At 38.9% G+C, this 26,242-nt stretch overlaps 1 protein-coding gene across 1 annotated transcript in view; it reads left to right on the top strand.

Moving 5' to 3' along the window:
* Window positions 1-26,242, top strand: part of LOC113522886 (spectrin alpha chain) — a 51,508-nt gene that overhangs the window by 16,879 nt on the left and 8,387 nt on the right. Inside the window, exons 14-38 of the mRNA XM_052902900.1 lie at window positions 21-173; window positions 877-1,036; window positions 2,086-2,291; window positions 2,511-2,738; window positions 3,675-3,809; window positions 9,189-9,323; window positions 9,510-9,635; window positions 10,297-10,488; window positions 11,210-11,399; window positions 12,787-12,997; window positions 13,590-13,707; window positions 14,432-14,476; window positions 16,419-16,567; window positions 17,044-17,257; window positions 17,403-17,548; window positions 17,834-17,936; window positions 20,186-20,335; window positions 21,376-21,513; window positions 21,773-21,890; window positions 22,152-22,347; window positions 22,881-23,198; window positions 23,514-23,711; window position 24,822; window positions 24,902-25,106; window positions 25,907-26,133. Coding sequence (XP_052758860.1) covers window positions 21-173; window positions 877-1,036; window positions 2,086-2,291; window positions 2,511-2,738; window positions 3,675-3,809; window positions 9,189-9,323; window positions 9,510-9,635; window positions 10,297-10,488; window positions 11,210-11,399; window positions 12,787-12,997; window positions 13,590-13,707; window positions 14,432-14,476; window positions 16,419-16,567; window positions 17,044-17,257; window positions 17,403-17,548; window positions 17,834-17,936; window positions 20,186-20,335; window positions 21,376-21,513; window positions 21,773-21,890; window positions 22,152-22,347; window positions 22,881-23,198; window positions 23,514-23,711; window position 24,822; window positions 24,902-25,106; window positions 25,907-26,133 — 4,062 coding nt within the window. The remainder of the gene's footprint in view (window positions 1-20; window positions 174-876; window positions 1,037-2,085; window positions 2,292-2,510; window positions 2,739-3,674; window positions 3,810-9,188; window positions 9,324-9,509; window positions 9,636-10,296; window positions 10,489-11,209; window positions 11,400-12,786; window positions 12,998-13,589; window positions 13,708-14,431; window positions 14,477-16,418; window positions 16,568-17,043; window positions 17,258-17,402; window positions 17,549-17,833; window positions 17,937-20,185; window positions 20,336-21,375; window positions 21,514-21,772; window positions 21,891-22,151; window positions 22,348-22,880; window positions 23,199-23,513; window positions 23,712-24,821; window positions 24,823-24,901; window positions 25,107-25,906; window positions 26,134-26,242) is intronic.

Below are 26,242 nucleotides of genomic sequence, written 5' to 3'. Positions count from 1 at the left end.
CGTGCTGTCCGGCGCGGCAGGACCTGACGAGCGTACAGAACCTGCAGAAGAAGCACGCACTGCTTGAGGCGGACGTGGGCTCGCACGCCGAGCGCATCGACGCCGTGCGCGGCCAGGCCGAGCTGTTCGTCGAGCGCGGCCATTTCGATGCAGACAACATACGCGCCAAGCGGGTACGCACACTACCCGCCACGCACGCACACACGCACGCACGCACCCGTTTCATTACACTGTCACCATTTATACAAACAAACATAATACTTTGTCTTTGTAATATAATAAGTTTAATTCATCTCCACAAAGTGCAATAAGTTTACAGATTATTTCATTTTATAATTCATTATTTTAACTTGTTGGAAATCTTGTGGCCAAAGCTACTATACAAAAACACACACAATAGCCTAACTAGTCATATGAACATGACGTGTACTCATATAAACATTGAAAAAAACTATATTCATTTGTACTGTTACGCTTATTATAATCTTTCTTATTAAATGATGTAACATTACATAACATAAAACATAACATACATCATTTACAAAACAAATTATTTACAAAAACTCACACATTACTACTCACATTCTATAGTTCGGTGTGTATTCAATTTGAATACCTGTCCACGGTTACATGTACACTCTTGCATTCCAAACAGATGCATAATCTATTTACATTTGTCCTCTATATATATATATATATATATATATATATATATATATATATATATATATATATATATATATATATATATATATAAAAAAATAAAAAAGAATTTACATCTACTTATCTGTATCTTTTTTTCATGTTTTATTTAAAAATTATTTCCTACTAATGCTACTGGTATATTGTGATTATAATAAGAGATGTGTCGTATAGGATGCGCTGGTGGGTCGCTACTCAGCGCTGGACAAGCCGATGGCGGTGCGCAAGCGGCGGCTGCTGGACTCGCTGCAGGCGCAGCAGCTGTTCCGCGACCTGGACGACGAGGCTGCCTGGATCAGGGAGAAGGAGCCCATCATCGCCTCCACCAACAGGGGTATGTGTAATATAATGTAGCATAACACATTTATACAATTAATATACAGTTGTGTAATTTATACCTTTTTAAATAAGTGATTTTAAACAATATTTTATTGTTTTAACTTTTTTTTTTTTTTAATAAAAATAGTTTTACTCTGTGTAAAATTTTAAGGCGGTTAAAAGTAAAATTTCTAAATGTTATAATTCAATCAGGATTTAATTTAGGAATCTAATTCATTATAGATAATTTTTTTGCTACTTATTTGCTTAATAAGTAGCAAAAAAAAGGGGTTTTTAAAGAGGGGTTCATGGACACCTTAGGGATCCATAGTATATGTATCTGGAGTCGGCAGTAGGTCAGTTATCTGTAAAAATATTTATAAGGGAATTGTGTAATAAACTTGACGAGATGCATCGTCGTCATCAGGCAGTGAATTCAATAGATAGAGGCAATTACACAGGACACTACGCTACGCGCTAAAATGTTTTTGGCGGGGGTTCGTGGTATTGTTTAAATTATGAAAGTGTTCCGTGACTGCAAAAAGTTTAAGAAACCCCTAGCCTAATATTTTATGCTACCGTCCAAGATGTTTGGTGGCTATTGGGTAGGCAGCAAAACTGCTGACTTAACAAGAGAGGAGGACCACATTTATTTTCTTCAATCTGGTTTAAAATATTTCTTCCATATCCTTGACAAAATACAAATTTTCAAGGCACTTTCTTCCACGCACAACCATTCTTTAAAATCAACTTCCAGCAGCAGTATTTCCGAACCGATACGACAACATAACCTTAAAAAAAAGAGCATATTCCTTTTTAAAAGGCCAGCAGCATATCTGCATTGCCGTTAGTGTTGTGGGTGATTATGGGCGGCTATTAGTCACTTACCACCAGGCGAGTCGTTTGCCCCGTGTGTTTAAGAAAAAAAAACAAAATATTAGTTTTTTTGTAGTTTCCTGAACATTAGACAGACTTGGATTTGGCTGTCTTTGATTTTGTAGGCCTCTATTACTGTTCGTAGTAATTTCCACAATAACAGTGTCGTCGTATACGTGGCGTGCGCAGGGCGCGACCTGATCGGCGTGCAGAACCTGATGAAGAAGCACCAGGCGGTGATGGGCGAGATGGCGCAGCACGAGGCGCGCGTGGAGGCGGTGCGCGCGGCGGGGGCCGCCCTGCGCGACGCGGGACACTTCGCGGCCGACGACATCGCCGCGCGCCTGCACGCCCTGCACCACCAGTGGGCGCAGCTGCAGGACAAGGCGCTGCAGGTCATTTCTAAGGACATAATCACTTAATTAGACTGTGCTAGGATTTTTTTTTTATAAATCAATGTGTTCTATAAATTCTTCTTACCTTAACTTTGACAATGATTATATACGAATAAATAATATAATCTTAAATGAAAATCGTCATTAAGGTATACAAACTTTAATCAGTATATAAATGTAAAAGCAATACTAACCTTGAACTTGACCTCTCCACAACAGCGCAAACAAGACCTCGAGGATTCGCTCCAAGCTCAGCAGTACTTCGCGGACGCGAACGAAGCCGAGTCGTGGATGCGCGAAAAGGAACCAATGGCGAACACCCAGGACTACGGCAAGGACGAAGACTCCTCTGAAGCTCTGCTCAAGAAGCACGAAGCGCTGCTCTCGGACTTGGAAGCCTTCGAGAACACTATTAAATCCCTAAGGGAACAGGCTAATGCTTGCCGGGTATGTTTATTTCATGTTTAATTAAAATACCTTTAAGGGTAGAAAAGTCTGAACATTGAGTTTTTTATTTGGCTTCAGTAACTATTTTATTTATACTTTCGCCCACATTAAAGTATGTCTATAGGGCGGACTTAATGCCTAATAACATTCTCTACCAATCAACTGTTACGCTAAATAGAAAGAGTAAATGGCGGTGCACCGATTTAACAAGAACAATTTGTTACTATTTAAGAGGCTTTAACTCAAGTCATTTTCTAAATTAGTATTTAATCTATAATTAATAATTAGTGACCAACGAAACGTCGGCAATAAAGAAGCAAGCAGATACGTATGGCAGATACTACTATTTACCTGTAAAAATTTTTCATCGCGTTCAGTCTGGATAGTATTTTATAATTTATTACATTATGTATGACAAGATTGATGAATGTGGAAGAAGCGAAAGAGGTTTGTTTGTATCGAAGCATTTGGCGTTCCATTGTTTCTGCCTACCCTAATGGGAGACAGGCGTGACAGATATGTATGTATGTATGTAACTAATTTTATAATCAGCCAGGATTTGTTCTACTTTAAGTCGAAAAAATTACTCATGTTTTATGAGCGAAAGAATATGTATATCATACATGTGGATATGGTGACCAAATAGGCGACGTGCTGACGAAGGGCCAAATTAAAAGTACCCGTAACCGGCGAGCGTGTATGACAAGATTGATGAATGTGGAAGAAGCGAAAGAGGTTTGTTTGAATCGAAGCATTTGGCGTTCCATTATTTCTGTCTTCCCAAATGGGAGACAGACGTGACAAATATGTATGTATGTATATACATGTGGGTACTCAGTTACCATCACTCGCTGGGGATTCGAACGTGAGAGGATTTTTTTATTTGTGTATAGTACACGTGTATACTGAGGACTGTGTGTATGTGTGTGTGTGCAGCAACAAGAGTCGCCGGTGGTGGACGTGTCGGGCAAGGAGTGCGTGGTGGCGCTGTACGACTACGCGGAGAAGTCGCCGCGGGAGGTCTCCATGAAGCGCGGCGACGTGCTCACGCTGCTCAACTCCAACAACAAGGTACCCATATTATACATTTTTATGTGTTATTAAAATTATTCAGAATTGGTTACTTACTTACTTAGCGGGTCAAAACCTAAGGCAATTTTAACAATGGTCCTTGATAACAAAATTTACCAGAGGGAGACTTTGTACAAAAGTCGATTGCTTGGGTACCTCTGTCCCATTCGTGTTTCTACCGTGAAGCAGTTGTGTTTGCATGGCTGTGTTTCGGTTTAAAGGGTGGGATATGACGTAAATTTACTGGGTACAAAGGAATAACACCTGAGTCCTCAGGAATGGCAACGCATGGGGGGTATCATGGGTGAAACAGTACACTCTGTTATGTCCATGGTACTGCTCATGTCTATAAGCTACGGTTATCACTTTCCATCAGGTGGGCCGTCAGCTTGTTTGCCAGTTTCTAAGTTGTATAAAAAAAAAGTAAACAAGATTACCACGCTACGGAACTGGCCTTGGATAACTTTTATCGTGGTCCGGCACCCCTATCACGACGACAGAAATAAGGTCATCGGTGATAAAACTAGCATTTACTGAACCTATAAAATTGTTTTTTTTAATTTCCGCGCATTGTTTGAGAAAAATACTATACAAGCCTTGGCCACAACTAGGCATTGATGGACTCACGTATGTGTGCCTCGGCTATGCCTCAGCCCACATTTGCACGTTCGACCATCAATACCTCAGTTGCTGGCCGCTGCAATAATGTACTATAGTAATGCCCAAGAATATGAAGTAAAAATTATTTATGTAACATACGAACTCGAAATCTAACAGAATTTATTTTTAATATAAAGGTATCGAGTATTTAGTATATTTTTTTTATTAATTCTATAGAACGGTAAATTAACATAAAATTATGATTGATAACACAACTCAAGTAATCTCTTCATATATCATAGTGTATTAATAAACAGCGAACCAGTTATGTTATCAGCGTCTTATCTAAGTACCCATATACTGCTTATTAAAGTTAATTTTGCATTTATTATGTTTGATTATAAAGACGAGTGACAGGTTAAACGACGCCCATTATTAATTGTATTAAAAATTCGCATTTGATCGTCACTCTGTACACAATTCTTATTTGTTCATGGTCTAGGTTTACTATCAAGTATGTTTGAAGATATAAGTGTTTATAAATTCCTCTTGTATTAATATATTTGCAATGTATATAAATCTGTTACAGATTTGTTGGATATATAAATATAAAAGTAGTAGAAAAAATATATTTTATATATATACTAGCTGACTCGGTAAATGTTGTTTTACCATATACATTATTTCTAGAACTATACATGAAAATATAATGTACTACAATTATTATATTATAATCGATTGTCATTTTGAAAACCTATTGCGGCTTATAAAAATTGCAATTAAACAACAGGGGTTGATCGTAAAAGCGTGACAATTTGAATTTGTATGTAATTTTCAATGCTAAAACATATTAAAATAAAAATAAAAAAAATTGTCAAAAAAATAAAAAAAAAAATATTTAGGGTGGGTCACCCCTATCATTGAGGGGTATGAAAAATAGATGTTGGCCGATTCTCAGACCTACCCGATATGCACACAAAATTTCATAAAAATCCGGTAAAGTCGTTTCGGAGGAGTTTGGTAACAAACACCGTGACACGAGAATTTTATATATAAGATATAAAAAAGTCTTCCATCCGAATTACTACTACACCTGTAAGGGTCGTTTTTGCCAAGAGTTTCTAAGCCACCTCATTATACACAAATGCCTCTAATGTGGTTTACCGGACCGCGACTGTACGTACGCTAAGAGACTGGTTTGGAATCTGGACTGAAACCTACGGAAACGATTTAAAAATTGATTTTATTTTATGTTGAAATTATAATTTAAATAAATAAGCATCTTATGGTACTAATAGACACGTGCCGAACTCGTTACTGGCAATAACTCGTCATTGTACATTCAATAAGCAATGTCAATGATAACGACAAATTACGGAGCACGATCTAGTTGTAAAGTACATTCCACACGAGCTCGCGATGTGGAAATCTACTTGTTAGAAATATTTTGTTGATATATGTTCATATTATCAATGTGTTTTAACCCACGAACACGCAGGTTTTTTCCCAAGATTACAGCATGGGGTTCTTCAAAAGGGGAAATTTTACCAGAGGGAGACTTTGTACAAAAGTCGATTGCTTGGGTACCTCTGTCCCATTCGTGTTTCAACTGCGAAGCAGTTGTGTTTGCATGGCTGTGTTTCGGTTTGAAGGGTGGGATATGGCGTGAATTTACTGGGTACAGAGGAATAACACCTGAGTCCTCAGGAATGGCAACGCATGGGGGGTATCATGGGCGAAACAGTATACTCTGTTATATCCATGGTACTGCTCATGCCTATAGGCGACGGTTAGGCTGACGGCCCACCTGACGGACTTTCCATCAGGTGGGCCGTCAGCTTGTTTGCCATTCTAAGTTGTATAAAAAAATAAATAAAAAAGATATTTCTTTAGGGTCGGCAACGCGTGCGTAATTCCCCTGGTATTGCAGGCATTCACAGGATACAGTAACCGCTTACCCATAGATGGCCCGTATGCTTATTTGCCACCTCAGTGGTATAAAAAAAAATACGCTATTTTTTATTCCCAGTCAATTATCACAGAGGTTTTGGTTAGGTGCGCGGCCTAACAGCTAACAGTTTTGTTTTGAAATTACATTACTTGTCGTACGTCGTTCCTTCATTGCATATCCGCATCAAATAAACACATTTATATAATCATATGACGTATTAGGAAAACATTATTCGGACGGCGTTCGTCGAGGCCGCCCGCCACCGATAATACATTTAACATTAAAATGTAGTGGTAATCTGCGTTTGAAACGTGGATTTTAATAAGTGAAAATGATCGTTAATTAATATAATTAGTTAAAATTTCTGTGATACAAAAGTGATAGTAGTTGTTAGAATGATAGTGTTAAGTTGGCTTGTGATTCTGATAGCTGAAAGTGTGTTTAATTATTATAGAAATGATAAGAAGCAAATACTGTCACATGTGAGTGTTGAATTGTAGGTTGTATTGAAACTTGTTTAGAATAATGATAGAGGGCAATTAAAAATATTCTCAAGAATATGCGGGTCTACCATGAAGTGAAATTCCGAAATTTCGGACACAATTTCGTGTTTTTGTTTATACCAAAATCGGACCAATAAATGGAGTTTAACATTTCTTTCATCATACATCCTATCATAAAAATCCAAAGGAACAATATTTTAACATTTTTAATATTTCCAAACGGCGGGTATTGTGTAATTTTAACATCAAATTTTTGTTTCGTTTGGCTTCGAAATTTCGGAAAACATTTCATGGTAGGCCCTACGATATATATGATAATGCACCGTACTCCATGTGGTAACCGCTTATCCTCACTTAGAACTTCATGAACTTACTTTACTTACTTATTTGCTAGTTGTGTCGTTGTGTTTTTTTTTTTATACGACTTAGAATAGCAAACTAGCTGACGGCCCACCTGATGGAAAGTGGTAATCGTCGCCTATAGACATGAGCAGTACCATGGACATAACAGAGTATACTGTTTCACCCATGATACCCCCCATGCGTTGTCATTCCTGAGGACTCTAGGTGTTATTCCTCTGTACCCTGTAAATTCACGCCATATCCCACCCTTCAAATCGAAACAGCCATGCAAACGTCTCTTTCTTACTTTGAAAAAAGTGACAAAAAACAGTAATTATTAAAAATTAAAGTCTTCAATAAAAAAATACATTTTGTGTATCAAAAGTGCTTAAAAAAACACAACTGCTTCACGGTTGAAACACGAATGGGATAGAGGTACCCAAGCAATCGATTTTTGTACAAAGTCTCCCTCTGATTTGTAAATTGCCCTGCTTATTTCCTATATTGTATAATGCAAATAAAGTATACTCATTCATTAATTCATGATGAAGAAATAAATAGATAGATAGATACTCTTTATTGTTTCCTCCAAAAGATTACAATAGTAAACTTATTATATATATAAACAATACAATTATAAACAAACAAAAAAAAATATTTGGTGAAAGTGACGTACGTACGCTCAGGTTACGGAATGAGCTTCCTGTCGAGGTTTCTTCAAGACACTACAGTATTGGGTTCCCAAAGAGATAAAGAGGTTTCTTCAGGGACGGTAGCGCGCGCAATGCCCCCGATATTGCAGGCGTTCATAGGCTACTGTAACCGCTTACCATCAGGTGGGCCGTATGCTTGATTGCCATCTCAGTGGTATAAAAAAAAACGTACATTGTTTGTTTATTTACTATCTTATAGTGCCTTAACGGTTTAATCAATCGCTATAAAATTTGATATACACGTACTGTGGGATATAAAAGAATGTAGGCTACTTTTTATACCGTTAAATAAAATATCCCGGTCACGCGAACAAAGTCGCGGGTAAAAGCTAATAGTTTATAAACATTAGTGTTTATGAGAATGGATGGATGTTTATTATTCTTTCATGCAAAAATTACTCAAAGAAATTGAATGAAATTTGGTACACGGATAGGTTATACGTTACCTTAGCACTTAAGACTTTATGTATTTACATCTTATTTATTTAACTCTTTATTTTATATACTGAATTGATTCATGCAAGCGGAGGCGCAGGATATACTTTGTAGAAGTATATAAAGATTTCAACAATTAATTTATTAAATGTGTCATGCCCACACCGAAATTGTCTGGTGTCCACCTTATCATGTTTCGATTGTGCATAAAACATTTCAGAGAGTATATTTTTAAGAGGTCAGGCCCCCCATGGAAAACGATTTTAAATACGCCAACAAATTCATTCCTTTTTAGTCAGAATTATTCTTGTAAAGTTATTTAGTTCGTCACATGAAAGATATTATAGTACAATGGCTTTATTGTATGCTGTTATTTTTCTGTATGATGTCATACAATAGTCATGTAATAAGAATTTGCAAATTGTTTTCGTTTAGTCTGAAGTAATTCAACTAAAGATTACGCCATTTCTTCCCATAAAGAATTATTGGATGAACAGAAATTATTTTCAATATATGAAAATCGAACCTGATCATATGAATGAAAAGTAAGCGAGAGAGAGAAAAGAACATTCTCATTTCTTATCTCATGAGAAATTTAGCGTGAAGTTATATACCTGATTTGTTTATTTAAGATAGATATATTATATATTATAACATATAATTTAGATGATTTTTCAAATACATGTAGTTTTTATAACAGTCTAGAATCTATATCTTATTTATATTCGATTTCTCCAATTATTTAAAATCATACTAGCATGATCAGTAAGTTTTGCCCAATAATTGCGTATTTAACATACCATTATATTAATAAGTTTATAATTATCTTTATCAGGACTGGTGGAAAGTGGAGGTGAACGATCGTCAAGGTTTCGTACCGGCAGCATACGTGAAAAAGATTGACGCTGGCCTCTCATCTTCCCAGCAGAATCTGGTCGACTCCAGCTCTATTGCGGCCAGGCAAAACCAGGTAATCCTGAACTATAAAGATCTTTTTTGGATGATCATTTTAAAGAGAAGTTCTTCGAGGTCCTATATTAGGACCAATATTTATTCTTTAAGAAGTGGTCCCAATATCTAACCTTGAGGTACTCCCAATTGTTTGATTATAAATCCGTTGATGATAAGGTACTTACCATGTAATATCGTCTTACAGATTGAGTCTCAATATGATAACCTGTTGGGTCTGGCCCGCGAGCGCCAGAACAAACTCAACGAGACCGTTAAGGCGTATGTACTGGTGCGCGAGGCTGCCGAGCTCGCCACATGGATCAAAGATAAGGTTTGTACTTCATATTATTTAAAATTATACAATTCTTGCTAATATTTCTAATTGTTTATTACAGTGTTTTTCAAACTATTTCATGACGCGACCCCCTTATTATGTAAAAGTATCTTGCGACACCCTACCCTCCACGGTTTTGAATGTGTATGAATTTTGTTATACTACAATTATGAAATCCGGACAGTTGTATTTATATTCACAGTTAGGTATCGATAAAATAAAATAATGTTGTAGATACTTCATTATGTATTATTGATTGATTGATGTATTTACGGAAATGTTGATTTTTTACTGCTTCGCGACCTTCCGCGACCCCTTTATAGAGGTTCGGGGTCGCGACCCACACTTTGAAAAACACTGGTTTATTATATAGATACAGAGGGCCTAACATGAAATATTTCCCGATATTTCGGGGTCGAACGAAACAGAAATTTGATGTTAAAATTACATAATATATGCCGTTTAAAATTATTAAAAATGTTAAAATATCGTTCCTCTGGACTATTAAGATAGGATTTATGATGAACGAAATGTTAAGCTCCATTTACTGGCTCGATTTCGGTACGAAAAAAACACGAAATTGAGCCCGTAATTTCGGAATTTAATTTCATGGTAGACCACCAGATTAATGTTTACAAACAAAATGTTTCTGTGTTAGGAAATGCACGCGCAAGTGCAGGACGTGGGTGAAGACTTGGAACAGGTGGAGGTGATGCAGAAGAAGTTCGACGACTTCCAGAACGACCTGCGCGCCAATGAGGTGCGCCTCGCCGAGATGAACGAAATCGCCGTGCAGCTGATGACCGTCGGACAAACGGAGGCCGCGCTGAAGATCAAAACACAGATGCAGGTAATATTAATGATACGCATACACGTAAAATTGTATTAATGTTGTATATTTAATTTTATATTAATAGCAATTAAAGAGATAACGTGCATTCGATTCGATTTTATTTTTAAATTTCTTAATTTCAAGAAAATGGAATCAATATATTTGTTGTTACATAAAAGACTTCATTTATGTACTTTTTTGTTTTTTTTTTTTTGTATGTTTTGTCATTATATTCCCGATGATTAATCACACTATCAATGAGTGGTAATATGAATGATAATTGAATACCATCAATTACCTAATAAAATAGGATGTGTTCTAACATTTGATGTAGATTTTTTTTATGGGTGAAAATGGTATGGTAACCCCGCCTGCGCTAACGGTATACACTTGCGCAGCACCAGTGAAGGGTGATAGATGAGAATGAAAACAGGCCAGTTAGCCCATCATGATGAATTCATCAGGAAGTAACCATGATAGTTTCCAGGGAGAACCGTGAGGAGGTCGACCTGGTTGGGTATATTGCTAGCAATGGGATTCTCAGTCTCCATTACTAACAATCCCTTTCCCCCCATTTTGATGCAGGTTTCACACTATTAATTATTTTTTGGAAAAATGTTAAAGATAATTTTTCTAAACAAGTTTTTAATATAAAGCAAATTTTCATTTAATTAAATTCTACTATCGTATAGTAGTTGATTTATATAAGCGAATGACCTTGTCTTGTTCCCGTGTGCAGGAGCTGAACTCGAAGTGGACGTCGCTGCAGCAGCTCACCGCCGAGCGCGCGGCGCAGCTGGGCAGCGCGCACGAGGTGCAGCGCTTCCACCGCGACGTGGACGAGACCAAGGACTGGATCGCGGAGAAGGAGGCCGCCCTCGCCACCGACGACCTCGGCCGCGACCTGCGCTCCGTGCAGACGCTGCAGCGTATGTGCACACCGTTGCCCGCATACATACACACACTACGTTACTCGCTTACATATGCAACTTTACTCGCTGTATGCATTCAACGTGACATATATATATATATATATATATATATATATATATATATATATATATATATATATATATATATATATATATATATATATATATGTATATCTTACATATGGGACTGGCTTTTGGCCACAACATTATCAGTGTTTTGCTCTTTTGAGGGCAAAACAATAAACTGAGATGTGACCATTTTGTGTTACTATGGCACACGCATGAAAGAAAATAATTATTGTTGTATATTTTAATTTTTTTTGTATATGTTTTCTTTTATCTCTTTTTACTGTATATGTCTCTTGTTATTTGTGCTGTAAGTAATGCACATCTATCTATCTATATGTACATCTATATTCATATATAAGTACATGAATGGATGAAGGTTATAATATGTCGCTTTTTTGGATTTTCGCTATTCAAATTTAAAATATCTTTATTCATGTAGGTCTATTACAGAGTTATATGTCAAATCTGTTCTTTATAAGTAATTGGGTATAATTAATGTTAGTATCCACATAAAACATCTCCTTTACACCACCATCGATTCATGGAATAGCCAAAAAACCTAAAATATCACATTAACCCGTGGAGCGATCGACTCTAGACTCGTTCGCTACACCCACTACGTCACCGATTTTTGAAATTACCAAATTTCGATTAGAGGTTATGGATAAATTATTATTACCTACGTAAATTAATGACCTACATAAATTTAATGGAAAAGACGCTGTAAATTCGAGTTATGCAACAGACGCTGTTTCATTAGTGAGCTGTACCACATTTTTGTTCGGTACAGCGTATGATGCATAAACACTCGAGGGTTTAATCCATTCATGGCCTCAACTGTGTAACATTATTCACATAATTAATACTACAATATTTATATAAGCGACTGAGCGGAAGATAACGCCATATGGGGTTGAGTCCGCTTATTTACACTTTCTAGGTGTATTAAAATTTAATAAATAAATAAGTGTACAATCTTATACATACTTGTGTTTTTTTTTTGATGGGTGAAAATGGAATGGTAGCCCCGCCTGCGCTAACGGGATACGCTGGCGGAGCATCAGTGAAAGGTGATAGATGAGAATGAAAACAGACCAGTTAGCCCATCATGATGAATTCATAAGAAATTAACCATGATGGTTTCCAGGGAGAACCGCGAGGAGGTCGACCTGGCTGGGTATATTGCTAGCAATTGGGTTCTTAGTCTCCATTACTAACAATCCCTTTCCCCCTACATACTTGTGTTTGAGACCACTAGGATTTATATACAATATAACATTACAAGAATTACAATGAAATGTACGTTATAATGCAGGTAAGCATGAAGGTCTGGAGCGCGACCTGGCGGCGCTGGGCGACAAGATCCGCCAGCTGGACGAGACCGCGAATAGGCTGATGTCGACCCACGGCGACTCGGCGGACGCCACGTACAGCAAGCAGCGCGAGATCAACGAGGCTTGGCAGCAGCTGCAGGCGCGGGCCAACGCCCGCAAGGAGAAGCTGCTCGACTCGTACGACCTGCAGAGGTAGCTACGTCACTGACTATTTTTTTTATTGTTGAGTTAATGCCGAGACTAATTGTTAAATGTAGTATGTAACATAATGCATGGATACCATGTAATGAAATTTAAAATTTTCCGACTCAATTGCGTGTTTTAGTTCATACTGAAAACGATCCAGTAAATGGAGCCTAACATTTCGTTCGTTATAAATTCGATGACGGAAGATATGACTTTGTACAACAGTCTCTTGCTTGGGCATCTCTGACCGATTCGTGTTTCTACCGTGAAGCAGTTGTGTTTACATGGCTATGTTTTAATTTGAAGAACTTGAATTGCCATATCCCACGTATGGCAATGAATTTACAGGGTACAAAGGAATAACACCTGAGTCCTCAGGAATGACAACGCATGGGGGGTATCATGTGTGAAACAGTATACTCTGTTATGTCCATGATACTCAAAGTGACTATGAGTATGTTATCTCATGGTGTCTTAACGGCTGAGCCAATCTTCATGAAATGCATATATATCAGTATTTGAAGAAAGACAGGCTACATTTTATCGCGATCAATTATGTAATGTATGGATGCATCTGAATACAGTATTTTATCGACAGGTTCCTGTCGGACTATCGTGATCTGATGGCGTGGATCAACTCGATGATGGCGCTGGTGAGCTCCGACGAGCTCGCCAACGACGTCACCGGCGCCGAGGCGCTGCTCGAGAGGCACCAGGTAACATAACTCTCATTATCATATAACGTATATATATATATATGATAATATTTATATATAAGATGATGTAACGAAAAGTGTATAATGAATTGAATGACATCATTCGTGAAATTCAATTTTTTCTAAGGAACAGGTAAATTTCGTTGTTAAATTGAAATGACTGCAAAAAGTCCTTTTTTTTTATTAAATAATTAAAAAATGTATTTATTGGAACCATAAAAAATTACAAAAGTAGGGAAGTGTACGATAACAGCCACATTAGTTAAAAATAACTGTGTCTTTGAAATGAAATGAAATTAAAAAAAATATTTTCATATTTTAACTCTTTAAATGAATGAGTAATTTATTTATTGTTTCAAGCAATATATTTAAGGAAAGTGCTTTAGTTTCACAAATATTGTCACATAGTATACAGTATTTTATATATATATAATAATGCTGGTTCTGATACATTTTTAATTCTTGCTCAAAATGGCTGTATTTAATTTTAATTTCTACAATATCAAATAAAGAAACACAAAAAGTAAGTATCAATCATAATTGTTAGCCATCGAAGAAACATTTTACAGACATCAAATGTTAGAAAGAGTTCTTTTTTATGCTGACTACGGCAGTGGCTTTAAACATTATTGTATTTGTCGAAACTAAGACCAATCCGAAGAGTGCTTGTTTCTCTTCTATGTCGTGTGAATATATAAATGAACGAGAGTGAATATATTTCTAGAACCAGCGCTTGGAGATAGACGCGCGGTACGGCATAATGCCGCAGGTCAGACGCATTGTACGCATGTGTGCTCCCAGTCTAACATTACTTATTTATCTTACACGTTGTAACATGTATGCAATAATATATGAAACAGGTCCTCACTTATTAAATATTTCTATCGACAAACTGTGTATTGTTTGCAACATTAATTTTATAATATTCTCCATTATAGTACATTACTGCAGCGGCCAGCAACTGAGGCATTGATGGATAAACATGCAAATGTGGGCCGAGGCATAGCCGAGGCACACATACGTGAGTCCATCAATGCCTAGTTGTGGCCAAGGCTTGTATAGAACTTTTCTCAAACAATGCGCGGTAATCAAAAACACAATTTTCCTTTTTAAATTCAATGACGAATAACGAACAATAATAATTTTTTACGCACCATAATGTTCCTTTGTTTTTTTTTTTAATAAACAGCTTCCTATTTGCTAATCAGTTCGAAATTTAAATGAAACCTTTTATTAGTTACCTCCTTGGTAGCCATGTTTCGAAGTAAAAGATCATTCCATTTTTAAATTACAGGACAGATATGAGTTTACATAGTAATTTATCTGGCCGCAAAACACGACAGATATGGATTTTCATACAACTTTTGCCGGCCGCTGCCCGCATGTATCTGGCCAGTAAGGCAATTTTGATTTATCTCGAAGAAGATTGTCAAAATAATGCTTACATTTCCAAGCATGTTTGAGAAAAGAATCTAATCCTCTTATTCATAAAAACGTCAAACCTCTCACAAGCCTAATTTAGCTATTGAACTGTTTTGTCTCTTTTTTTTTTCTGCAAACTTCCCAGTTTGAATGAAAGTGACAAAATAGTGTCATAGTTCAAATAGGTTTTAGTTTTTATGAACTCATTTATTAATACATTTGGACTATTATTCTAAAATCCTCCCCAGTTATTAAATTTAAAAATGTTAAGTTTTATTAAATAAATTGTAAATATATTTAATTTTTTTTAACATGCAAAATACACTATTTCTCTTGATAAGTGTGGACCATGATATTTATACATTACACTTGCTGTCCTATCCTTCGATATTAGTTCCATAATATAGAAAGTAAACACAACTGTCATACTAAAACGGTAGTTACACTATGGATTTAGAGTTGATTGTCTAACAAACGAAACTATGACGAGACTTCCATTAACACCAATATAAACAACATAAACCTATACTTGTATAGGAATACTTGTTGTCTTTTAGGATTCATGTTATGTTTTCAAGTACAGTCATAAATTATAATATGCAAGAAAGAACTATCTTTTTTAACTGATAAATGTTTTGTTTTATTTTGAACTGAGTGTATGTACTTTTTGGTTTTGTGTGCGTCAGGTATTTAAATGTTTTTTTTTTTTTTTAGTTTTTGTTTGTAAACCACTTCTTTATTTTTATTTTCTTTTACTGAAGTTGTCTTCTTCACTTGGGATATTTCACGTAACATTGATCGAGCTTCAAATTAACACCCAATGTCGTTCATAAAACGAATGGAATTAATTAATAACAGTAAAAAAAATTTTAATTATATTTTAGACAGTAAAAAATATAGAAATCTAATGTATTTGTTATTTGTAAGTTCGAATTATTGTGTTCATAAAAATTTTATAGAAATTCAAGTAATTTATTATGCCTTTTTCTTGTAGTCGTCCACCAATGGCACGGTTTGGCTTATGATCAGTAGAGTTTAATGGGTATAGCTGTTCAATTGGCATATCATAGACAAGTTGATCAGTGTTTTATATAAATAAAAATTGAATTTACCCATCAAATTTGCTGATCATGTGTGTTATATCGAGATATTCATAGACAACCTCCATGCACACAAGCAAGCAAATTATAAGTTTCAAAATGACGTAAGATTCATAACTTCGCGAACGACTCTGAATTTAATTCCTTGAAATATAAGGGTTATTATTGAACGACGATTGTGTATCACAGGAGCACCGCACGGAGATGGACGCGCGCGCGGGCACGTTCCAAGCGCTGGAGCTGTTCGGGCAGCAGCTGCTGCAGGGCGGACACTACGCCAGCGTCGACATACAGGAGAAGCTCAACAACATGGGCGACGCGCGCCAGGAACTGGAAAAGTCAGTATTTCATAGATAATGTATACATTACTCTAAAGATTCATCATACTAAAAACGAGTGTCTGCACATATTTAAAAATATTTTTTATTTATTTATTTATTCTTTATTGCACAATAAAATTTTGTACAAATGGCGAGCTTAATGCCATATGGCATTCTCTACCAGCTAACCATTGGGTAAAAACATTTTTTACTATTATCCTTGAGAAATATACAGTTTATTTTTCATTTTACATAATAATTACATTCTTATAAGATGTTTCTTGAACCTATAAAATTGTACTAAGTGGGATTTATCTCGAGACACTGTCCTATTATCTCTCACTATATTTCACAAGTTTTGAGACAAAACCTAGATATCCAGACATATTTCCTTTTATCTAATGATCTGTATTTATTAAAAAAAAAAACCTTGCAAAGCTGTGAAGGGTCGTTGGTGTTTGATAAGTGGGTAATGTTGCACGGCGTACATGCAGGGCGTGGGTGGCGCGGCGGCTCAAGTTGGACCAGAACTTGGAACTGCAGCTGTTCTACCGCGACTGCGAGCAGGCGGAGGGCTGGATGGGCGCGCGCGAGGCGTTCCTGGCGCCCGTGGACCACGCCGACAACGCCGCCGAGCCGCACGCCTCCGACAACGTCGAGCAGCTCATCAAGAAGCACGAGGACTTCGACAAGGCCATCAACGCGCACGTGAGTCTGCTGCCTCTGACCGCATATAGCGGCCGGACCACGCCGGCAGCGCCGCCGTGCCGCGCCAATAAAATAAAATATAATGTCGAAATGTAAAACTCAAAATTACAGAAAGAATTGAAACATATTATTTTGCACGGTGCAGGAGGAGAAGATCGCCCAGCTGCAGACGCTGGCTGACCAGCTGATCGCGGCGGAGCACTACGCGGCCTCGCCCATTGACAGCAAGCGGAGCCAGGTGCTCGACCGCTGGCGGCACCTCAAGGAGGCGCTCATTGAGAAGAGATCCAGGTAAATGGATCAATAGTACTATTAAAATTATGTCAAATATTATAAATTGCTATAAACTCCAAACATTTCGTATATTATGGAAAACTTTGACAGTCTTTTTGTATAATTGATGCTATATATTTGAGATATAAGACTATTTATGTACATATGATAATTTAAATTTTTAAATTTTGTATGTTTGTATCTAAAAAGATCTAAAACTTTCAACAATTATTATATAATACAAAATAACTGGATTTCAAACTTTACCAATGACAATTAATTCAACATGTGCTTTCTGCATAGGTTGGGAGATGAACAAACACTGCAACAGTTCTCGCGCGATGCTGACGAGATGGAGAACTGGATCGCGGAGAAACTGCAGTTAGCCACTGAGGAGAGCTACAAAGTATGTATGAGTGAATTATAAATAAAAAATACAGTAATTCCACCTATAACACGATAGATTTGTTCCGCTTTATAGAAAAACGCGTTATAGGGGAGCACGGGGGAATTGGCGCCACTTAAGCTAAAACTTAAATAACTTTTTGTATAAATCACTTTTTATTTTAATTCTTTCTTTTAATTATAATGTAACTAATCAGGCTTATCCTGTTAATATAGAAATAAAAAAAAACATACTTAAAATGAAAATAATTCTTACTTAAAAAAAAAAGTAACATTGGCTCCCATTGCCAAGAGTACGGGGTAATTAGAATCAGAAAAAGGGGCAATAAGATCCACCGGGGTAATGATAACCACAATAACAATATGTAACAAAATATTGTATAATTATACATTTTCCTCATGTGTTTATAAACTAAACTTATTCTCATTCAAAATACAATTATATTATCTTTAGGAACATGCAAAATTATAGATAATTATATGTAATTAAAAACAATTATCGCCTCATACAAAAATCACAAACATAATTTTTGGCAGAATCACTATCTGAATATTGGGCATGTGCATATCATACACTGTGATTTTAATCATATTTTTTTATTTGAGATATAGGTCACATTCGCGATTGTATGCTTTTTTTAGAGGACCAGAAAATGTTATATCTAGGGGCTGCAAACGATGCGAGGAGTGTGGTGGTGTAGACAACATGTTGATGTAGTTAGCTTTGCAAAATTCATATGCTTCTAAAGTGGAGTGGCTGTTTTGATTATCTAGAATAAGCAATATTTTGTTTTCCTTACTCGGTTTTACAAACATTTTGAAATGTTGCAACCATTTAAAAAATAGATTTTTATTTGTCCATCCATTTTTTGAACAATCGTAAATTGCACCCGGAGGACCATCTTTCTCTAAGAGAGGAGAATGACGTTGTCTCGGATATATAAACATAGGAGGCACATAAACGCCAGAAGCACAAACAATAGTGACTGTCTTTCCTCTCTCCCAAGAAGTGACAGTACCAACTCGTTTTTGACCTGTTTTTGCTAAAATTGTTTCTGGTTTCTGCACTGTAGACACTCCCGTCTCATCTACATTAAATATTTGGTGCGCTGCATCATTATTTTTTACCATTAGTTCCTCAAGATTTTTGTAAAATAATTCTACTTCTACTCTGTTAAATCCCTCAATTCTGTTAATACTAGTTGACTCAGGTTTGCGAACACTGATATTAGTATTTCTTTTCAAAAATCCTTTAAGCCAGTCTGGTCCCGCACATTTAAGTTCCTTATTAAAATTATGAGATATCTTCAACTGTTCAGCACACTCGTATGCTAATTTTCTAAATTTCATGAAGTCTAAGCCGTAAAAAAGATTCGACATGTGAATGTGAGATGATTGCCAAAATTTGTTCTTGAGCTGGAGAAAATATTGGTTTCCTTCCGAGACGAGGATTGGTTTGTACTGCTTTGCGATATCTTTTTTGCAAAGTACTATATGGAATATTAAACTCTTGGGCGGCCTTATGCAGAGATATTCCATTTTCATTGACTCTCTTGATAGCACGGTGTAGTAACATCCAGATTCCACTGACATTTATCCGTAATCCTATCTCGTTTTCAAGGCATCTTAAAAAAAAACTACAAGAAATGAAGTGGATAATGAGAGCCATTCGACTCCCATTTCCCCAAATACTCATTTTTAGGTTTTCATATAATTGTCAAAATACAATTGCTTATTTACATAAATTAACCTTTTTATACGATACTCTAATGATAAATCTATAAGATAAAAGAAGCAATACTAATAATAAAATAAATTAAAAACTCACAATTTGTCCTTGAATGTTGTCAAAAATTAGATGAATAGCTTAAAAAACTGACGTGCTATTTATTTATGTACTAAAAGTCAACTAAACGGTGACACAACGAGGCATATGCACCCCTCCCGCGTCCTTTTGTAATATGTTAAAACAAAACAGGGTCTAAATTGTCAAGAAGCATGTAAACTAGAGTAACTCCCATTACCCTGTGGCTCTGATTCCCCCGTGCTCCCCTAACAGTACCGTGTTATAGGGGGGATTACTGTATTATTTTGTACATGTTTAGTAAATTTTTCTTATAGTATTCTAATAAAAATACACAACATATAAATTTTATACAACTTGGTAGGAACGAAAATTATACAAACATGTTTTTAAGAATAAAAGTGTAAGACTATCTGTATGTATGATACGAACGTGATGCTGTATAGGACCCGGCGAACATCCAGTCGAAGCACCAGAAGCACCAGGCGTTCGAGGCGGAGCTGGCGGCCAACGCGGAGCGCATCCAGTCCGTGCTGGCCATGGGCGGCAACCTCGTGCAGCGCGGACAGTGCAGCGGCTCCGAGGACGCTGTGCAGGTAACCACCGCCACATTCTTACTATCTGAACAACAATATCTTTTTCTCAAACATGCTTGGAAATGTGAGCATTATTTGACAATCTTCTTAGAGATAAATCAAAATTGCCGTACTGGCCAGTTACATGCGGGCAGCGGCCGGCAAACGTTGTATGAAAATTCATATCTGTCGTGTTTTGCGGCCAGATAAATTACTATGTAAACTCATATCTGTCCTGTAATTTAAAAATGGAATAACCTTTTACTTCGAAACATGGCCACCAAGGAGGTAACTAATAAAAGGTTTTATATAAATTTCGAACTGGCTTGCAAATTGAAAGATAGACTCACGCATGTGTGCCTCGGCGGCGCCTCGGCCCACATTTGCACGTTCGTCCATCAATGCCTCAGTTGCTGGCTGCTGCAGTAATGTACTATTAATGAGTGAAAATGGGTGGGTAATAGCAATGTCTGTATATTTTAGTTACAATATCGATATATTGGTCCAATAATAAATATGTAAAAAATTTGTTATCCTAAAAGAAATATTGGTTGACATATTTTTAACATATTCGGAAATAGATATGCGACCGATATGGGCGATATCGAAATGGGTGATGATCTTTTTTTGCCATCAATGTCTAGAGGAACCCAATATATAGATATCGGATCGGTATCCATATTACCCATGATTAGTGTGAGATAATAAGAGAAAAATATAGTAAAAAGTTTTCAGAGAATCATATAAAGGTTGATCTACTTGATTATTTTGCTAGCAATTAGATCGCTTTGGGGATATTATAGGGGAGACAATTTTTCATTGTAATTTCTATTTAAAAGAAACATGTGGGTCTGGGTTCATGGAGTTATGAACAGTGAATCCAGAAATACTTGAATCTTTTCTGTTCACCTGTACTACTCTCTTCACTAATACTGGAGTATTAATAAATGAAGAGGTGAGCCCAGAAGAGCCACCACTATCATAAGGAGGGCCCTTACATCGACCACCAATCCATTAATAAACTAATTTTAATAATTAATCTTTTTTTTTTAATATACCAGGCTCGTTTAGCTTCCATTGCGGACCAATGGGAATTCCTAACGCAAAAGACGACCGAAAAATCGCTAAAATTAAAGGAAGCCAACAAGCAGCGCACATACATCGCCGCCGTCAAGGATCTCGACTTCTGGCTTGGAGAGGTTTGTGTTTAAACATGTATTAAAAATCACAAGTCAATAATTTTTAAACAGCAGTTTTGTTTTCTGTTTTTAAATCTGTGCAATAGTATTGAATTTGCTAGATATTATGACTGAAGATCTTCCTATCATAATAGTCGATATTGTGGTAATGATACCTCTCGAGTTTTAAACGTTTTTGAACCCTTATAGATGTTGCCAATATATGCTTGATTGCTACTCTTCCTGTATAAAAAAATAATTGTTACTCTTTTGTATATAGGTGGAGAGTTTATTGACATCGGAGGACTCTGGAAAGGATCTCGCGTCGGTACAGAATCTTATGAAGAAACATCAGCTGGTCGAGGCCGACATTCAGGCGCACGAGGATAGAATCAAAGGTTTGCATTATTACAGGCTATATTTGAAGCGAGGATGCTGTTGATGTTCTCTTTTAAAAATCTGTTGAACGATAGAGCAAGCTGAATCTTCTACGACATGCCGCAATATTTACGAAAATAGCATCTATTGATTTTCTGATATATAGATATAGATACTCAGTGCATATATGCATAATATTAAAATTGGAACGATGTTCAAGTGTGTTTCCCTCGAAACAATATGTTTATATGAAGTTGAGGTGGTAGTATGCGCGTGCGCAGACATGAACGCGCAGGCGGACGCGCTGGTGTCGAGCGGGCAGTTCGACAGCGCCGGCATCGGCGCGCGCCGCGCCGCCATCAACGAGCGCTTCGAGCGGGTGGCCGCGCTCGCCGCGCACCGCCGCGCGCGCCTGCACGAGGCCAACACGCTGCACCAGTTCTTCCGCGACATCGCCGACGAGGAGTCCTGGATCAAGTGCGCCGCGCTCTCTAACTAACTCTCATCCTCTCGCCCTCTCGCCGTCTCTCTCCATTTTACCCTCTCCCACCCGCTCTCCCTCTTCCTTCTGCTTTCTATCTCTCTCTCTCTCTCTCTCTCTCTCTCCCTCTCTCTCTCTCGACAAATGGCAAACAAATTTATTATTAAATATGTTTCAGATAACACTAACACAAAAAAAAAAAGCAGGAGACTGGACATCTCTGTCTCATTCTACACATATTTCGTGGATTCAATAGCAATAATAATTCTGTTGATAGATTCGTTTGCTATTTATTTAATTATTTTTATTCATCCATTCCAATATTATACTCTAAGTTGATTGTCCAGTACTAAAAATACAATACAAGTAAACATAGTTACTCCATAATTTACCAGAATATATAATAAGTTGTCAGACATATAATATTAATTTGCTTAGAAGCTGTCTACGGTCAGTAGGCTAAAACTTGCTTAAAACTAGCTAGCTGATATTACAATTACAACGCAATTGATTGCATCATCTACATCAGGGAGAAGAAACTACTGGTCGCTTCGGATGACTACGGGCGTGATCTGACCGGCGTGCAGAACCTGCTGAAGAAGCATAAGCGACTAGAGGCGGAGCTGGCGAGTCACGAACCAGCGATCCAGGCCGTGCAGGAGGCGGGCGAAAAGCTTATGGACGTGTCCAACCTGGGCGTGCCCGAGATCGAGCAGAGGCTGCGCGCGCTGGCGCAGGCCTGGGCCGAGCTGCAGGCGCTGGCCGCCGAGCGCGGCGCCAAGCTGCAGCAGTCGCTCGCCTACCAGCAGTTCCTCGCCAAGGTCGACGAGGAGGAGGCCTGGATAAGGTATGTCTTCGATGTTTTTTGTGACGTATATGTTGTTAATATTCTAACTGCAATAGTCATAGTATACAATCAAGTTTTTAAATTCTCTATATAATTATTTATATTGGTTAAGTCTCTTTGTGGATAACACCGTACTAAATCGGGCAGCAGAATCATTATAAATAATTATTTAAAAGTAATTGTCAAGTTTATTCAGTTTCGATTATGAAACTGGTTTTGATATGTAGGATATATATTGATAATATATTATGTTCTTGACTAGTGTACTGTTTTCAAGTAGTAAATCTTGTGAATGTTGACATTACCGTTACGTAGCGAGAAGCAGCAGCTGGTGGTAGTGGGCGAGTGCGGCGACAGCATGGCGGCGGTGCAGGGGCTCCTGAAGAAGCACGAGGCGCTGGAGGCGGAGCTGGCGGCGCGCGGGGAGCGCGTGCGCGAGCTGGCGGCCGAGGCCGAGCGCCTCGTCGCCGGCGGCAACCTGCACGCCGACGCACTACCGTGCGCGCGCTCCAGGTACGCCTGCACACGCCGAGCTGGCGGCCGAGGCCGAGCGCCTCGTCGCCGGCGGCAACCTGCACGCCGACGCACTGCACCACCGCATGCGCGCGCTCCAGGTAACTGCCTGCACACGCCGAGCTGGCGGCCGAGGCCGAGCGCCTCGTCGCCGGCGGCAACCTGCACGCCGACGCACTGCACCACCGCATGCGCGCGCTCCAGGTAACTGCCTGCACACGCCGAGCTGGCGGCCGAGGCCGAGCGCCTCGTCGCCGGCGGCAACCTGCACGCCGACGCACGCGCGCGCTCCAGGTAACTGCTGCACACGCCGAGCTGGCGGCCGAGGCCGAGCGCCTCGTCGCCGGCGGCAACCTGCGCGACGCACTGCACCACCGCGTGCGCGCGCTCCAGGTAACTGCCTGCACACGCCGAGCTGGCGGCCGAGGCCGAGCGCCTCGTCGCCGGCGGCAACCTGTACGCCGACGCACTGCACCACCGCATGCGCGCGCTCCAGGTAACTGCCTGCACACGCCGAGCTGGCGGCCGAGGCCGAGCGCCTCGTCGCCGGCGGCAACCTGCACGCCGACGCACTGCACCACCGCATGCGCGCGCTCCAGGTAACTGCCTGCACACGCCGAGCTGGCGGCCGAGGCCGAGCGCCTCGTCGCCGGCGGCAACCTGTACGCCGACGCACTGCACCACCGCATGCGCGCGCTCCAGGTAACTGCCTGCACACGCCGAGCTGGCGGCCGAGGCCGAGCGCCTCGTCGCCGGCGGCAACCTGCACGCCGACGCACTGCACCACCGCATGCGCGCGCTCCAGGTAACTGCCTGCACACGCCGAGCTGGCGGCCGAGGCCGAGCGCCTCGTCGGTTAGGTTAGGTCTACATAAAAGATGTTGTTCATGTTACCATAAAGCTCCTGTGCTGTATTCATAACATACAACCATTATGTTTGGGTTTATTATCTCAATGGGTTGGGTGACAAATCGGCCCCTCGGAACTAGGAACAAACACTAGGAAATCCATGAGATAAAAAGAGATAGTGATGTTCTGGCGCCTAATGTTTTTCCCGTACGATTACTGACCGAAACGATTCTATCGATAAACTCCTTTACAAAGGGAAAGGGTCTAAAGTTACCACAAAATTGTAACTTTTATTCCTCTACTTGCTTTCTATATCGCAACAATGTGTGGTGTATCCGCAGAGCAAGTTGGACAAGTTAACGGGACTGGCGGCGCGACGTAAGGCAGCGCTGGTGGACAACTCGGCATACCTGCAACTGCTGTGGAAGGCGGACGTGGTGGAGTCCTGGATCGCCGACAAGGAGACGCACGTGCGTTCCGACGAGTTCGGCCGCGATCTGTCCACCGTGCAGACGCTGCTCACCAAGCAGGAGACCTTCGACGCCGGTCGGTACCACACGAGCCATATGATTGTACTCGAGTTGTAAAGCTAGATTTTTGTTTGTTTAAAATTTTCTTTATGGTACATTTACACAGAGGGAAATATGATATTCAAAATAGCAGATATTTTGTGTCTAGCCTTTTTTTAAGCTGTGTATGTATAGACCTATAGAATTGCAACACAAGAGGTTGTACCTAATAACAAGGAATTACCTACATAGAAGGAATGATAAAATAAAAACTATAAATCCTATGGTTGCCTCCTTTCTTCTTATGCAAATATAATTAGTAAAAAGAGGGCGAAAGATACACTATCAGTTGTCATTTTTCTCAATTCATAGCAAGCTAGTGTATAGTAAAAGTTTGATATGTCAATTATTTGTCAATAACAAATATTACATTACTAGATTATATATTTGACACAGTGTATGTAAAAAGTATGCAAGCAGGTTGTATCTGAATTTGGTAGGGTTATACGACCGTATAACATTTTCTATACACTAGTCTGCTATAAATTGACAATTTTATCACTCCTATGTAATTCCTTATTCTTAGGCTGGTGGCTATTGGCATCACAGGTTATTATATAATGTCTGTATTGCTGTTCGTATCTATTGCCGACACTCATCACTTTCTATCAGGTGCGCCGTCAATTTGTTTATCATTCTGAATCTATATCTTCCTGCTTTATCCCAATTATTTTTTTTTACCGCTCATTCATTTATTCGTGGGTATAAAAAAATGCATTAATTCATTTACTTAGTACATGTCAACCAATTAATCAACTGATAATTTTGCACGCTCAGGCCTGACGGCGTTCGAGCACGAGGGCATCCAGAACATCACGTCGCTGAAGGAGCAGCTGGTGGCCGCGAGCCACGAGCAGACGCCGGCCATCGTGAAGCGGCACGCGGACGTCATCGCGCGCTGGCAGCGCCTGCTCGCAGACTCGGACGCGCGCAAGAAGCGCCTGCTGCAGCTGCAGGACCAGTTCCGCCAGATCGAGGAGCTCTACCTCACATTCGCTAAGAAGGTAACCGCCGCACTCATTCTTTTTCACCACAAATTCCAAAACGGAAAGAACTACCCATTACCCAGTTTTTTTTAATGAGTGATTATAGTATGGTAACCCCGTCTGCGCT

Source organism: Galleria mellonella, unplaced genomic scaffold, assembly GCF_026898425.1.
Source record: "Galleria mellonella isolate WM207_F2 unplaced genomic scaffold, CSIRO_AGI_GalMel_v1 utg962, whole genome shotgun sequence".
NCBI lineage: Eukaryota > Metazoa > Arthropoda > Insecta > Lepidoptera > Pyralidae > Galleria > Galleria mellonella.
This window is presented reverse-complemented; position numbering and strand designations above follow the sequence as displayed.